This window comes from Ostrinia nubilalis, chromosome 18, assembly GCF_963855985.1.
Source record: "Ostrinia nubilalis chromosome 18, ilOstNubi1.1, whole genome shotgun sequence".
NCBI classification, from domain to species: Eukaryota; Metazoa; Arthropoda; class Insecta; order Lepidoptera; family Crambidae; genus Ostrinia; species Ostrinia nubilalis.
In genome coordinates, this window is record NC_087105.1 from 3,638,597 (window position 1) to 3,656,184 (window position 17,588).

General features: G+C 38.7%; 2 protein-coding genes across 2 annotated transcripts in view; one reads left to right on the forward strand and one right to left on the reverse strand.

Annotated features, from left to right (window-relative positions):
• Positions 1-347: 347 nt before the first annotated feature.
• On the forward strand, positions 348-7,024 carry LOC135080369 (SAGA-associated factor 11 homolog). Its single transcript, XM_063975018.1, has 5 exons — positions 348-825; positions 1,555-1,738; positions 3,912-4,061; positions 4,463-4,655; positions 5,599-7,024. The coding sequence occupies exons 1-5, from the start codon at positions 471-473 to the stop codon at positions 5,635-5,637; spliced, it is 921 nt and encodes a 306-aa protein (XP_063831088.1). The 5' UTR covers positions 348-470; the 3' UTR covers positions 5,638-7,024.
• An 87-nt stretch (positions 7,025-7,111) lies between these two features.
• Positions 7,112-17,588, reverse strand: part of LOC135080532 (adenylosuccinate synthetase) — a 33,139-nt gene continuing 22,662 nt past the window's right edge. The window contains exons 6-10 of the mRNA XM_063975177.1: positions 13,336-13,490; positions 12,799-12,923; positions 10,978-11,104; positions 9,991-10,111; positions 7,112-9,465 (exon numbers count right to left, since the gene is read on the reverse strand). Of these exons, the coding sequence (XP_063831247.1) occupies positions 9,413-9,465; positions 9,991-10,111; positions 10,978-11,104; positions 12,799-12,923; positions 13,336-13,490 (581 nt within the window). The 3' untranslated portion in view covers positions 7,112-9,412. The remainder of the gene's footprint in view (positions 9,466-9,990; positions 10,112-10,977; positions 11,105-12,798; positions 12,924-13,335; positions 13,491-17,588) is intronic.

Sequence of the window (17,588 nt, forward strand, 5' to 3'; positions counted from 1 at the left end):
CAACGTTATCAGTTCATTATTACTTGCCTACTTCCTACCTACATAATTTTTTTAATGACAAGAATTGTATGTAATCAATCTTACATAAACTGCAAAAAAACATAAAAAATGTTATTTGTGCAATTGATAAAGTAAAATTGAAAGTAAACTGTAAAATTATTTTCAAGACAAAACTAAAAAAAAACTTTTTAAAGCTTCCCGCCATTTTTATAGAGATGTCAAATCAATCATAGTGTTGTCATAATTGCGGTAATCGAATAATTTTTAACTGAGCTCGCTCATTGGGTCATAATCTTTAATGCTTCGCTGAAAGGAAAATTATGTACATCACTAATGTCAAAATAGAACTTCATGCGCGTGTTGCGCGTGTTTTTTTCTTTCTTTCATTCGGTCTAATCGCTTTTTCATTACTGTAAAATTATTAATTTATTTTATTTAATTTAAAACCTAGTGTATCCTAGTTATACAAAATGAATCCTATTTCAAGTGAGTTGAGTATGAACGATTTAAACTGTAAATTCTTCGAAATAATGCAAGACGAAGGTGCGGCTGAAGAGGCAACAAATTTTATTTACGAGAGTCTTTTGGATGATGTTACCGTGGGGTTTTTGTTTGAGTTCCACCACGGGCTGAAAACGGGCCTGACGGAATTACTTGAAGGTGAAAAAGAAGATGAGGAAGGGTTCAAGATAGTGAATTCTCCAGAATGCGATGTATTTGGATTTTCCATTTTGAAGAAGACGCCGGATAGTAACTGTTCCTGTCCTAACTGCGAGCGTCCGGTTTCAGCCACGCGATTCGCACCACATTTGGAGAAATGCATGGGTATGTCTTTGTCTTTTCTAAATCAGCTGATCAGTATGTTTAGATTTAGGTAGGTACAAAATGGTGGCCATGATATCAGCTGTTGTTACTGATAAAAAATATTTGTATTTAGGTATGTCATTCTAAGCTAAACCTGAAAATTAAGCATGAAATATTTTAATATTAAATACTATTGTTTCTTAAAACAAAGCAGTCATATATTTTGATTTCTTTTGTTTTATTATGTGTGATATCTATCTCATCTAGTGCTTAACAAAGAAAAAGACCATTCAAAGATGTTAATAGATGCATTCTTATATAATCACTATACTACAACATAAGTTAGTTATCATTGTAATTGTATTAAATTGTATTCTGTGGTTGTGCCTTTAAATCCTACTAATATTATAAATGCGAAAGTTTGTATGGATGTCTGGATGTGAACATGTTTGTTACTATTTCACACAAAAACTACTGAACGGATTTTGATGAAACTTTACAGTATTATTGTTTATAACTCAGAATAACAGGCTGTAATTTATGACGATCTGTGACACACTAAATTTCACGCGGGTGAAGCCGCGGGCAAAAGGTAGTAAATAAATAAATAAACATTTATAAACACAGTATTATTGTTTATAACTCAGAATAACAGGCTGTAATTTATGACGATCTGTGACAAACTCACGCGGGTGAAGCTGCGGGCAAAAGGTAGTAAATAAATAAATATTTATAAACTTTATGTACCAGGAATGGGGCGTAACAGCTCCCGTATCGCGTCGCGCCGCATCGCTTCAAACAGCCGCGAGCCGACCTCGTACGCTGGGCTTCTGAGCGACGACGAAGACGACGCGGACTGGGCTGGCGGCTCCATCCAGAACGAGAGGCGCAAGCGCAGGATCAAAAACAACAATAGGAAGCCGAAACTTCATAAGTATGTATCTGAATAGTTTGGCATTAGTGATTTTTAGGGATATACAGTTCATACTACGACTGACTAATCTCTTAGCCCAAAATTATTCACTTTTAGATAAAAGATTCACATTCAGATGAATGTGGTGCTTTTAGAGATACTTTGGTTATCCATTGCAATCTAGTATAGTCTGGTCTGTGAGCACGTAGAATTTTGTCCAATGACCCCAAGCTACCCATCCTTATCGCTCGCGCGTAATTATATTGCTGTCGCGACTGTGCGACGGGCGCCCGCAGTGCGTGTGCGAGCTCCACAGCAACATATTACGCGCAAGCGATAAGGATGGGTAGCTTGGGGTCATTTGGACAAAATTCTACGTGCTCACAGACCGGGCTTTACAACTGGATGCTCACAAAATTTTCATGTAAAAAGTGTAGTATTTCAGGCATAATGTAGCAGAACTTGGAACTAAAGTTTATAAACTCGTCTTTTACTCATCCTTATCCACTCTTGGATTCCAGTCCAGTTCGCGACTTTGCGACGGGCGCCCGCAGTGAGTGTGCGAGCGCGACAGCAACATAATTACGCGCGAGCGATAACCTCGTAAGTCCCCGCGTACTTGTACAAGTACATATTAAGGATAGTAGTTCAGACCTGACATTTAAACTACATAGCAAGAGTAACTGCCCAATGTACTTACCCAAGTACAAATCTTTCTTTCCCCATTTACCGGGTAGTTTTTTTACAATGGCAAAAATGATACGACCATACTCATTCAATACTCTATGGTCAATTCCGCCATGTTAGACAGGTAACGTCAACTGTCAGTGTCAGTGTCATTTTTTCGCAAAATGGTCACGGGGTCGGATTGCCGGCTGGCACGAGGATAGTTTATCTGTTTATATCAAAGTAATCTTTGGTTTTTTGTCTTGTTTTTTAAATGTATCAGTAAATATAAATTATAGTTTTTGTAAATTAAACAAAATTTAAAAAGAAACTTAGTATTTTAGGAGGTTCATGATCGGTCAAAATAATTTGTACTTGATATAGTACGTTAGGCATTTGTTACCCAAAAAATTGTATGAAATTTGTATTAGGTATGAAATTAGCGTTTTTTTTTCTTCAATGTTCATTACTATGTAATTTCTTTCATAGTATAGCTATGTCCATCATTCTTTTATTATTTGAATTTTGACTTCAAGAGCTTACTTTTGCGTATAAAATGCTAAACTTAATTTGATTTTTTTAATTTGAATTTAATTTTCAAAGACAGCTCGTCCTAATTGTCGTCCGTTTCCAGTAAACAAAAATAAATATATATTTTATACAAATACCAATTTTCAAAAAATGTTTTAGTTATTTTTATAGCTTAATGTTGTTTCAATCTACCTACAAAATTTCATAAAGTTTGAATTTATGGCTTTTTAAAAAATCCCAAAAATATTAGTATGAAAAAAATAATTTTGGTGAAATTCTCCATATAAAACGCTAAGGCCAAATAATTTTGTCTTAAAGACTGAATTTTATAATTATTGCTTACTTAAGTGACGTTTAGAAGAAAAAAATGATTTATTTTTAATACATAAATAAAACCTTTATCTTAATTATATTATTTTTTTACACTGTATAAAAAGCCTAACGTACTTACAGGAGTACAAATTATTTTCAATATTTTTCTTTTAAAACAGGTGCTAAAGATGCTTAACTTACAGTAAAAAATACAAAACATAAGGTAACACTTAAAAAACTATGTAAAACCGTCAATATTTTATCTCGGTCTGAAGCACATTTCTTAGTTTGTACTTGGTATAGTACATCCGGCAGATATGAATACTGCTGTTGAAAAAACAAAGGACTTACGAGGATAAGGATGGGTAGCTTGGGGTCATTGGACAAAATTCTACGTGCTCACAGACCGGGCTTTACAACTGGATGCTCACTAAATTTTCATGTAAAAAGTGTAGTATTTCAGGCATAATGTAGCAGAACTTGGAACTAAAGTTTATAAACTCGTCTTTTACTCATCCTTATCCACTCTTGGATAAAGTTTATAAAACTCATCTCTTGCCATGTGTTCCACAATATGTTCGTTCTTCTTTTAACATTGTCTCATCAATACCTTTGTTTTATTTTAATTCTCAGAAAATGTTACAGCATTTAATTAATTCTTGGCTGCGATAACTTGGCATTCCAGTGGCAACAGCCGAAACAACAACGGGAACGCGACCGCCGACGGGAACGACGGCGGCGCCACCTACGAGACGATGACGGCCAACGAGAAGAAGAATCTTCTCCTTCAGATTTGTGGCGTGGTTTCTGAGCACACTAAGAAATTGTGCACGAGGTAAAGTTACAATTTACATTTACTTTTTATTTAACCGTTATTGAATGTCTTACAGTAGAAAAGTTAAACGCAAGCAATTTCATCTTCTCTCTTTTATTATCATTTTATTTACTTGGGATAAAGTGAAAATCTGCATCGTTTGAGAGTTGAAACATGGCAACATCATAGCTGTGTTGATTTTGTTTTTGTTCAGACTCATCTTAGATTATAGGGTATAGATGAAGCTTTCGAAATGGCGTTTTGTGAAATGCCAGCATGATCGTATTTATAAAACAAGAACAAAATTCTTCTAAAAATTGTGAGAAGCCAGAATGTTCCCACTGCTGCAAATCCTGTGTAGTCAGGATCTACAACAAAAGCCATTATGACCTCTGAGGGTTATAATAAATGTGTCTATCCAGGTCCACCCGCTGCCCGCAACACACAGAGGAGCAGCGGCGCGCGCTCCGCAACGCAGTTTTAGAACCATCCACGCCGGAGTCGGCGAGCATGGGCGCGGCGGCCGACGAGGCGGGCTCGCCGCCCGACTCCAGCCCCTCGTCCTCCTGCTCGTCGTCCAGCCGCAAGCGCGACCGCCACCGCGCGCCGCCCAAGGTGAGCCGGGTCAGTGGGGCACAGTGAGCCGGGTCAGTGGGGCACAGTGAGCCGGGTCAGTGGGGCACAGTGAGCCAGCAGGGCGCGGCGGCCGACGGGGACAGTGGGGCACAGTCAGGGCCTCGGTCCGTTTAGGGGGCCCTGGGCTATATACTTATGCCCGTTTTCACCATCATTCCCTAATTTTTAAGTGACCCCTATGACAACAAAATTCATATTGTGTTACCATAGGGGTCACTTAAAAATTAGGGATTGATGGTGAAAACTGGCATTAGAAGCCCCACCTAATTACTCAAAGTATAGAAAACAATGAGACCGTAAAATATTTTTTTGACTTAAATTGACTTAGCTGGGGCCCTGGGCTGAAGCCCAAAAAGCCATATGGTAGATCCGGCAGTGGACAGTGAGGCAAGTGCGTTACTCTTTGAGTCCATTGGGGCAACTGCATCTCTCATGGGTCCACAGGAGCTACTGAAACTAACAGATCCGCTGTGACACCCACTTGCATTGCAAACTGGGGCAACTGCGTCTCATGGATCCACGGGAGCAACTGCATCTCTAACAGTTCCACTGCAACTCCCAGCAATCTTGCCGCAAATCTCGGGACAATTACGTCTGAGTGAGATGACTGGGCCTCCAGAGGCAACTTCATATCTTAGTCCACTGCGACTGTCTTCGGATAACTGCAAATCTTTCAAAGCAACAAGTCTCTCATGGATGCACTAAGACAATTGGGACTTTTAAGACTACAGTGTATCATACTCGTAGATCCACTGTGACTTCCTTAGGGTAAATTCAAATCTCCCAGGATTTCTACCTCTCATGAGTCTACTGAGACTTTATTTTATCCAACTGGGGTCCTGAAGCAACTGCTTCTCTCATAATAGATTCCGAAATATAATTTCTCTGCAGTTTTATAAATAAAAAATATTTTGTTTCCCAGATCAACAAGAGGAACAAGGAACCAGCCAACAGAGACTAAGGAGGCAGAGACAACCGAATGGACTATAGTGGTGGGGATTAGAAAAAACGTTAAGTACTGTAATGAACTATTTCTATTCTGAAAAGTTCGTATTATTAGCATCTAGTAGCCCCATTTTGACCATCTCGAGCGAGAAGCCAGCTCTAATGCAGTGAGTGTTTTTTTCAGACAACATTGAGAACAGGAAAAGCCATAAAACTACCAATCCAATTTGTTGATTGTTTTATATTAGTCTTATTTACTGATGCACTAAGATATCATTTGAACGCAAAAATAAAACATCAGTCTAAAGTTTGTCCCATTATCTAGTGTTTTTCCACCAAAGTTGTATAAGAAATTTGGGGTATATTTACTTATGTTTGCTCTGGGAAATTACACTCACAAGATATCTCTCTTACGTACAAATTACGTAAGCCGGTGGCACGACATATTTTAATCTCTGGCACTATAGTGAACGCCATTCAAATAATGACTTGTATTTAAGGAATCGTGATATTTTGTAGTTAGATATTCTTTTAATACGCCAAATTGTATCAAATTAAAAAATATTTTGGAAGGGAAATATTTTTTCTATTTGAAGAATGTCAGTCGTCATAACGGCGCGCTTTTATTGACGTTGGAAAATTTTAGCCACCTGCCGAATGTAACTGCTTGGTCATTTAATGTGTGTATTATGTATGTAATATCTTATTGTATTAGGTATTGTGATAATAGTACAATTTATATTTCATTATTGTCAGACCAAGTCGCAAGTTCTTTTTTGCTGCTGTGTGTCTAACTTTTTTAATTTTTAGCTAACATTTAAAAGATCTTGATACTGCCAGTATAATTTCCCACCGCTAGTGTATAGTTAAATCACATAAAGCAGGTGACTAAATTAGACCTTTATGAATCGAGCCTTTGCTCAGGCGTCAGAAGTTTTGTTAGCATCTTATTTGTAATTTTTGAATGTCCTACGCTATAGTTTCGTTCTGAAGTAAAGTGACTGTAACATCACTATTTTATCGATGAAGCTCTGAAAGTTGAAAGATGGTTTAATAATATCAATGTTGTATCATGTTCCTTTATGTTTAATGAACTACTCAATTCTCGACAACTGCATTAGAGCAGATTTTCATAGAATAGAAATAAATGTGTCAGCCATCTTAATTTTCGGAACTTAAAAGAATTCATAATTTTTAGGTTAGCGTTAGATAATAAGAAACATTACCAAGAATAAGGTTATTTTTACGCGATCTCAAACAAATGATTTATAGTTAGTAATTCATGTTTATAAAGACAGAGATATTCGTATGATTGTTCTATAAAAATATTGAGTAATTATTGACTGAATTGTATAGTGGTATGAGATATGATAAATGAAATAAATATAAGTATACGACATGAAGTTTGTTTTTTATTTTACTTCCAAGTTCCTGGATAATATAATAATAATATGCAATCGCACATAAGCAATTAAAATAAAACCACAACATAAAAGAATAAACCATCATTTATTGGCATATAGTAACTGGATTGAAATATTTACATTAATATAATATAGATATCACAAAACACACCTCACAGAACTTGCAAAAGCGAAACAACGTTACAACTAATACGCACGAACTACCTACAATATTCCTCGAAAGATCTTTGGAATGAGACTTGCGTCTGTAAACAGTTTTAAGTTCGTCAAAATTAACATATACTCGTCCATTGTAAATTATTAAAAAGCAAACATGTAGTTCAAAAGGCGTTAGTAAAAATGATTTGTCAAAACAACGTGAAGTTTGTGCAAAAGGTGTTTCTATTTAAAAGTAAAATAGGTAAGTACAGTCAAACTAGCCAAGTAATGGGGATCTATACCTATTCTCTTTCAATCGAATAGAAGAAAGAGAAAACTTATAATAATACTAGATAACAGACAGACCAAGATCTTAGAGCCAGTGGATTTTTAGGAAACCAAATCAATTACCAATAGAAATCTTGGAAACTTTGGCGAGTTTACGTTTTCCCAGAAGTTCCGGTGGCTTTAAAATGTCGGTTGGCGATTATTCCAAATCTACAAGAGTTAAGCAATGAATTCGTTTATCTCGTAGAACTAAGTAAAATCGCGTTTATGTAAAACTAGTAAAGTTCAAAACTGTGGCCCGCCACTGTGTCAATTTGGCATAAAGTAATGATTTACTAGTAACTTGTCCTGTACTGAGGTTACGTGGTCCAATTTTTCATGATAAATCTAAGACCAAAACTAAAATTAATATGAAATCAAGTCAGAATAAAACCATAAATCATCACAGTATGCGCATAGACACGTAACATTTATTTTTTATTTTTCCACATCAAAATGCAACTACCTCTCCTAAATTTGCCACTTACAGCAAAACATCTCTTTACATAGAAGTAGCTATATAACATTGACGTCAACATTGAATACTCTAAATAGCATATTCGAAGTTAAATCTCCCTAAATTGGTGTTATCAGTGGTCAGTGTTATATCTATTTATTGCTGGCGTATTATATCACTTGGCAATACAAATCCAACGTAGCCTTTTGTACAATCGGCAAAACATTTCCAGAAACTGCGAATATATTCCTCAGTTTATAGTTTGTGCAATTCGAACTACCTACAATGACGTAGATATACACAAAAGAGAATTTTAACGAATCCTTGTTTTTACTATTAAATGTATATCCATATTGTCAGTTCGGATTACACGCTCTATACTGAAGGCAACTTTCAATACTAGAGGCTTTAATAATAATTAACAGTTTATAGTTTTTAACCTACGCATCGGCCGTGTTATACAATATTTGTACTAAGCACCAACTAACAAACACAATTAATGAGTTTAACATCCAGGCACCCTTGTATTGTAATTTATTTTCTTTAGTCTATTATTGAGTCAGTGCAAATATAATGTAAATAGTAGATTAAACTTGTACACTGAGTTGGTACACAAATAATGTCATAGATACTAGCAAAAAATATCAAACAATAGGACAATATAAATTGATTAGATTAAAAAACCTAGTAAAAAGATTAAAGTTTACCATCCAAACATCAAACAACTTGGTTTGAAATAATTGACAATGAAAAAGATTAAATACTGATGTCATTTACTTTAAAAATCGCATTAGATTTTATAGACTATTTCACCATAAGTAAGCACCGGTTATCTATGATATTGCTTATGAGTAGATGAAGATACAAAATCTAGTAAATGAACAGAACAACCTAGTATTGACATAACTTGACTGAGTGTAGAGAAATACCGCTGGTATAGATTCGATATTGAAGTAGAAACTTGCAAAGCCGTTTTCGAATCGTCTTAAAAGTCGAAACGGCATTTTCCCATTTCTATTTAGCATTCTTACAAATCACAATTGAAGATGTATATCGATTGAGACTGGTCTTAGCTGTCCTAGTACAGTATCAACATATCAACAGTATGTTTTTAAACTTAACTTGTCATAATTTCAAAAACAAATGACATAATTATGATTTATTGGTGCAACAACAGTATCAGGCACACTTATTAAATTTTATCTTCAAAAATAAATTCAAAAACCCATCCGAATGAGGGAACTAAAATTCGGATCATACACAGCTACCAATAGGAAAAGTTGTTATAATTAAATAGGACGACCAAATCAGTCGATTCTGACTCAAATTCTTTAAGAAAAGTTCTTGAATGACTCGAATCGACTCTCTGGGTGTATTTCTATCGACATCTCGTACAAACCGGGTATTTCCCTACGGCAGCGCGTGAGCGGCGTACGCGCAGCAAGTTATTCCGCGCTGATAATGCTGTCACGGCCGGGGCCCACGCCGATGTATTGTACTGGAACGAAAATTATTATTCCATTAATAAACTTATCCACAACGGGGGAGGTAACACTACTACTAGGTATAACAGGAACCACAGGGAGGGAATTTTATGACGTACAAATTGACAGCAGGTCGGAGTAGATGACAAGAGTGGAACGCAAAAACAAAAACATCTGTAATCTAGATTGTAAATAAGTTACTGATGGCCGTTTAACAACTGATAATGGACCGACGATCTGGTGAAGGTTTCGGGAACCACCTGGATACGGTCTTGTGGAAATCCTTGGGGAGGTCTCTGTCTAGTGTGCTTAGTGCGAGTTTGCATTGAAAACTCGTTGTTAGCGAGTGCGTAAATCTATGAACATTTTAGTTGAACAGTCTGTCATACAGTTCATGTAATTTTTTTCGCAGTCGCTAGCGATGACGTTTGGTGTAAACTCGCACTTAGCACACAGCAGTGGGTGTTCTTTGATTGATGATGATCATGAAATAAGTAACTAATTTGCTGCTATAATTTAGGTTTTCTCCAGCTACCCACCAGGTATCTGCAGGAAGTTCTCGATGGCCTTGACGTAGGCGCACGCGGCTTCGGGCAGCCGGTCCATCTGCCGCACCTCCTCTATGCTGCACGCCCAGCCCGGCATCGTCACGTACTCCACCTGAAAACGACAGTTAGAGTAGGCGCACACCGTTGATTTTTCCTTGGCCGATAGTTTAGTCGAGCAGTTGGTCAGTATGGGCATGTATGGGAGTGCGCACACTACGCCGATTCGATTTGGCCGATTCTTCATACAATTTAAAATCGGGCACAACTATCGGCTAACTAAAAATCAACGGTGTGCGCCTACTCTAAATCTAATGTAATGTGAGAGTTATTAAGACACAATAAAGTTATTTTATTATTTATCAGTTAATCTAATGCTTGTCGGCCGTTTGGTGTAGTGGTTCGAAAGGGGTACTATTCCGGAGGTTGCGGGTTCGATTCCCGCACAGTACAAACATTTGTGTGCATGAACATATTTGTTTGTATTGGAAACGAGTTATTCCGATGTCACACAACTGATGAAGGTAATGGAAATACACCCTAGGAATGTAGTTTTATGCAGGTGATGCCTGGGAACGTACAGCGTGGTTCTGTTATAGCTGGGAACGCTTAGCGTTGTCTATTACACTTGGGAACTTATTATTAGAGCTCTTTCAAATATGTAACATGTTTTTAGCTGCAGTCGTTCGATTGCGGTAAATTGTGTGACTACTGCATTGAAATAAAAATGTAAATTTTTATTACCAACAGTTAGTGTGCGGCCTTGCAAAACAAACGACTGACGTTCTTGCTCAAAACGTCTAATTTGAAAGAGCTCTTATAATTTAACGAATTTCCAGGTTAATGATTCGAGAAGGTATTTATAGGCTGATTGACTTGCTAATGCTATATTGCCTTGAAAGATATCGACATACCACATCAATTTACTGACAGATAACAAATAAAAATAAAAACCATCATTCACAAAATACAAAACATTACCTCAACATTACTCAGCTCCGTCATCGACGAGGGGAAGTAATCAATCTTCTTGCCGTTCAATTTGTAGGCCACGCCTATTTTGATTTCTTTTAGCGTGTCCAAAATGTCTAGTTTCGTTAGACATATCCTGTAACGAAAAACGTGAAAATGAGAGATAAAAAAGTAAACGTTTCAAGTGTCGATAAAAGGAATGAGGGTTTTCGCGATTGAAAAATCCGCCAGATGGCAATACGTAGACGCGAGGTCCAAATGCTGCATGATTGATTGGTTATTTTTGACATGACATTGACAGATATGTCAAAATCTGGCGGATTTTTCAATCGCGAAAACCCTCATTGTAATAAAAAAAAAATTATATGATTGATTGTACAAAATACGTTTTCTTCTTCAGCAGTTCTTATGCAACCTTATTTATTAAGTTCAGTATTTCACCAACATTTTTCACCTTCAGTTAGAAAACACACTTTTTTCGTTGAACGCGAGAAAAGCGGCGCGTGACCTTGATCCGCCGTTGCCAATAATAAAACTTGTTAACGTTAGTCTACATCTAACAACTATAGATATAAATGGACGACCCTTTTATCTGGGAGAATCTAGCTCTTTGGAAGCTGTAGATCATGACTGCACAGGAGATGGAGTCTTATCATATGATTATGAGGGATGGGAGTAGTAATTTACTATTTCTTTTAGGAAAACTGGGCCTGGCACTGGAGGAATTTTGGCGAAGCTATAGACCCTTATAGGCTTCACAGGAATAGCTTCCTTATGTAAGTACAGTGAGCGTCAAGTAATCTGTGACATCCAAAGTGACCTAAACTTTAACAAAGACATGTTGCGAACTTTTTGACTACTTTGGGTGTCAGGAGCCATTTGAAGTTGACTGCATGTACGAGGTGCCCCTAAAAACTTACGAGGTGTATCCGTTGACGACGGCGGTGTACTTGACTACGACGAGGTCCAGCCAGCCGCAGCGTCGCACGCGCTTCGTCGTCACGCCTACCTCGTGACCTCGCGATTGGAGTAGACCTGTCCCTGGCTGCGTGGGACTCGCAACCTTATCACGAAGGTGCTAGAGGTGGTAGTGGCAACTTACGAGGTGTATCCGTTGACGACGGCGGTGTACTTGACTACGACGAGGTCCAGCCAGCCGCAGCGTCGCACGCGCTTTGTCGTCACGCCCACCTCGTGACCTCGCGATTGGAGTAGACCTGTCCCTGGCTGCGTGGGACTCGCAACCTTATCACGAAGGTGCTAGAGGTGGTAGTGGTAACTTACGAGGTGTATCCGTTGACGACGGCGGTGTACTTGACTACCACGAGGTCCAGCCAGCCGCAGCGTCGCACGCGCTTCGTCGTCACGCCTACCTCGTGACCTCGCGATTGGAGTTGACCTGTCCCTGGCTGCGTGGGACTCGCAACCTTATCACGAAGGTGCTAGAGGTGGTAGTGGTAACTTACGAGGTGTATCCGTTGACGACGGCGGTGTACTTGACTACCACGAGGTCCAGCCAGCCGCAGCGTCGCACGCGCTTCGTCGTCACGCCTACCTCGTGACCTCGCGATTGGAGTAGACCTGTCCCTGGCTGCGTGGGACTCGCAACCTTATCACGAAGGTGCTAGAGGTGGTAGTGGTAACTTACGAGGTATATCCGTTGACGACGGCGGTGTACTTGACTACGACGAGGTCCAGCCAGCCGCAGCGTCGCACGCGCTTCGTCGTCACGCCTACCTCGTGACCTCGCGATTGGAGCTGACCGGTCCCTGGCTGCACGGGACTTGCAACCTTATCACGAAGGTGCTAGAGGTGGTAGTGGTAACTTACGAGGTGTATCCGTTGACGACGGCGGTATACTTGACTACGACGAGGTCCAGCCAGCCGCAGCGTCGCACGCGCTTCGTCGTCACGCCCACCTCGTGACCTCTGGATTGAAGGAGCTGTCCTGTCTCCTGTAAGTTTATGGGAATTACTTTAGTAAAAAAAATACACAAAATGCACGCTGTTGTCCCGTGACTAAAAATTCATGAAATTATGCACAGTTTCTCATCACTAACGCGTCTTTACCTCGACCCTTATTCGAGAAATCAAGAGCTGCTATTTGCAAAAAAATTTGGCTTACTCTGTATTTCTAGGAAATATGGCATAATGACTTTGTCAATGTGTTGGTATTTAAGAAAGAAAGAAAGAAAGAAAAAACATTTATTTGGTACCAAAAAATATCGTATTTCATAAAAATACACATCGTTTGCTGCTCCTGCTGCTTGCAGTCGACTACGAAAACGTATCTTTACTAATACATCTCTGCCGCACTCTTGAAATAAGGGCGAACCTCCAATACCCACGCTTGGAAATATCACTTACGTCATTTAGCTCGGTAGGGAAGGGCCCGTCGCCCACACGAGTCGTGTAAGCCTTGACGACGCCGAGCACGTCTCCGATCACCTTCGGTGGGAGACCCAGACCAGTGCACACGCCGCCGATGCTGCAGTTCGATGACGTCACGTACGGGTAAGTACCTGTGGAAAAGATCGGTAATGATACGTCTTGGATACTGTTAGGGATATATTAAGTCCGCTACAGAGCAATAAACACAGTGGTTGGTAGTAACATAATAAATATATTGGTATCAAAGCACACGTAGAATATTTGCAATAGAGAGTTCGGCACAGCCATTACACAGCTAAAAACAACATCACATTTGAATATAAATGACAGTTCTATCATAGCGGTTCCAGCTAGCCAGCTCTACGTTATACAGCATGAAGGTGCTCATCAACACACCCCCTCAACTCATGCTTTATACAAGGCACTAGAGTACGCGCAACCCTAACCCTTTACTCAGCAAGTGATGCCTTATACGAGGCAAAGGTTTGGTGAAAATATCTGCCAGCATATTTTCAGTTGCCAAATGTTCTAAAGTTATCGACTTATTGTCACGCAGCACATCCCTTATAAAGAAATGCCTAATGTCGATGTGCTTACTTTTCGCGTGATAAACACCGTGATCTTCAGCTAGACAGATAGCAGCCAAGTTATCAGCATGCATGCTTACCTTAGACCAATGGTGAAGACCAAGTTCCTTCAGTAAGCCATTCAAATACACTGCTTCTTTCATAGCTTCCGCTAAACTTACAAATTCAGCCTCACAAGTCGACGTCGCAACGATGCGTTGCTTTTGTGATGCCCATGAGATACCTGCTCCGCCTAAAATGAAAACATAGCCGGTAAAAGATCGTCTATCTGTTTCACAGTTACCCCAATCTGCATCCGCATAACCTTGAATGCACTTACCCATCGGTTTAAATGTTAAACCCTGAGTAATCGTACCTTTTAGGTACCTAAGGATCCGCTTTGCAGCTCTCCAATGAGTTTCCTGAGGATTCTCTGAAAATTGTGCGAGTTTTGCCGTCGCGTTCGCGATATCTGGTCTAGTCGCTACGCTCAAGAACATAAGTGCCCCTATGAGTTCTCGGAACGGAAAAGACTTTCCTCCTTCATCCTTCTCTTTGCCACTCATAGCTATCTTTCCCATCTCCATTGGAGTTTGTACAGGACTACAGTCCTCCATGTTAAATCTCTTCAAAATGGTCTTTACATATCTCTCCTGTGACATGTGATATTCATTACCATTTTTCTTTATGTCGATCCCTAGACAAAAGGTTGCTTGGCCAAAGTCCTTTAGTTCAAACCTCTTTGCCAGTTCCTGCTTGAATTTATTTATGGTTTCTCTCTTGCGTGAAGCAATTAATATATCATCAACATAGATAACGACAAATAGGTCTGCTCCATTATTGTCACATTTATGATACATACAAGGTTCACTCACTGTTGGTCTCAAACCCATTTCTCTAAGTTTCATGTCCAGCTTCATATTCCACTGTCTTCCAGCTTGCTTGAGACCATATAACGACTTCTTCAAAAGACAGGTGTCACCCCCTGCTTTTATATTCTCAAGCATTTTCACAGCTCTTTTGCCTATTTCGCTTTTTCTGCCATCCAAGCTTATCAGCTTTTCTAAACTTTCTTTCAGCAGTTCTGGAATTCTCATATAAATATTCTCATCAAGATCTCCATTTAAATAAGCAGTATTTATATCTATCTGATCTATGTCCATGCCCATTTCAGCTGCTAAAGCAATCAATAGACGAACCGTTGCTATCCTAGCAACTGGGGCGAATGTCTTGAAGTAATCCAGACCATGTTGTTGACTATATCCTTTCGCGACAAGCCTGGCCTTCTTCTTTTCTGTTAAATCAACATTTACCTTCGTTGTTAACACATATCGACATCCAATGACATTTCGATCAGATGGTTTCTTTACTATTTTCCATGTATCATTCTTCACTAAACTTCTTAACTCTGATAAAATTGCTTCTTCCCATTTGACTTTTTCATCACTTCCCAAAGCTTCCTTCAAAGTTGTCTCAATAGCTCCAGCAAAATCATCACAGTCACCATATTCTTCTTCCTGTGACTCACTGTCACTATTCTCTGTTCCTCTAACTTCAACCATATTAAAGATGATTTTTCGGGGGCGCCCAACGTGTCCTCTCTCAATCCTAGGTCTTCCAGGGCCTCTTTTCAAAGTGATATTCCAGTCAAATGTTTCATTTCTATCAGTAGTACTAGTAACTTCCGTATCTTCTGTGTTTAGTTCGTTTCTGAACGGTACATCTTGAGATCGATCTATTGGAACTTGAATATTCGAAGGTTGATCACTAAAGTGTGAACTACATTGTCTGTTGGACAATTCAAACTCGATAGTCTTCCTTTTATCAACACTATCTTGTTCACATTGCAGCTCAATAGATGGTTCTTTCAAAACTTCACTTTCAGTTTTCTTATCTTCCTGAAACTTGACGTCTCTTGACACCACTATTTTTCTTTTCTCGGTTATCCACACCCTATAGCCACCAGATTCAGCCGGGTAGCCCACAAAAATGCCGGGAGAACTTCGTGCTGCGAACTTATCCTTTCCTGGCTCCTTTTCCAAAACATAAACTTTCGCACCGAATGTTCTGAAATAACCAATATTTACAGGTTTATTAAACAATTTTTCATATGGAATTTCTCCATTCAAGCTGCTAGTCGGACATCTGTTACGCAAATAACACGCGGTTGCAATAGCTTCCGCCCAAAAACTTGCTGGTAGACCAGAGGATAATAACATACATCTTGCCTTCTCCAGTAAGGTGCGATTCATCCGTTCTGCAATTCCATTACTCTGCGGTGAATACGGCGTAGTCAACCTCCTTTTTATTCCATTTTCTTGTAAAAATTTCGAAAAATCACTATTCACAAATTCCTTGCCATTATCGGAATGGAAATATTTTATTTGTTTACCTGTCAAATTTTCGATCTGACATTTAAATATTTTAAACTTTGACAAGACGTCACTTTTATTTTTCAACATAAAAACTTCACACCAACGAGTACAATCATCAATAAATGTAACAAAATATTTGTTTCCCGCATTTGATTGAACTCTCATTGGACCTACCACATCAGAATAAATTATTTTTAACTTTTCGTCACATGGCTGACTGGACTTCACAAAAGGCAACGCAACCATCTTTCCCTTAGCACACACATCACAATCGCGCAATTCAGTATCAGACTTGGTGGCGTCTATACCCGATTTCTTCAGTACTTTCATAAGATCCCTAGCATTCAAATGTCCCATACGCTCATGCCATCTACACAAATCCACATCCTTATCTGATACTACAGATGCCGAAGCATCCTGCTCTCTCAGGTAATACAAATTACCTCTACGATCAGCAGTCAACTTAACTTCACCATCCTTAGTTGCATATGCTACATCACGTTTAAAAGTGACTATACAACCTCGATCAGTAAGTTTAGAAATCGAAATTAAGTTACTACGTAGATCAGGAACTAACAACGTATCTTCAAATTGGATTTTTCGCGTAATATCATCGTTACATGCTAATATCTTGACAGTACCCTTACCTTGCACGGTTGTCAAAGAATCAGTGGCTAATTTCAATGGACAACACGCATAAGTTGTAATATTAAGTTAAATTATGACTTAATTTAAAGTTTAGATCACACACATTACACTAGTTTTTATTTCACCTCAATCCATCCAGTATTACCGAAGATAGAGCCTCGAGAAGTTTACGGACATTTTAAAATTTTCAAAAATTTCCAATATTCGCGCGTGACGTCACAACATGATTTTTCAGCCCCCGCACGTTAACCCATTTACCACTTTTTGTCTTTTTCCAACTAAAATAAAATTTCACCTAACTGACAACTGTTGTTAGTTGTCATCGTTCAATCACATTTCAAACTAGGCGCTAAAAAAGTAACCATTATTATGTCACCTATTGCCAATTTTGTGCACTATGAAGCCATTTTTACATTTATGCACTTAAATATAAATTTTCTGGAAAAATAACAAATTTTTGAAAATTGGTGAATAAATAGATTTCGCTATGTTCTTTCCGAATTTGTGACCTCGTTTAATGTACCTGCTAAATTGCGAGTTCTTTTTTCTTTGATCATGACAGGACACGCTGCCGGGTGTCCTAAATATGCTGAAGTATAAAAAAATTCGCGTTGCTGAAGTATACATTTTTTTTGTCTTG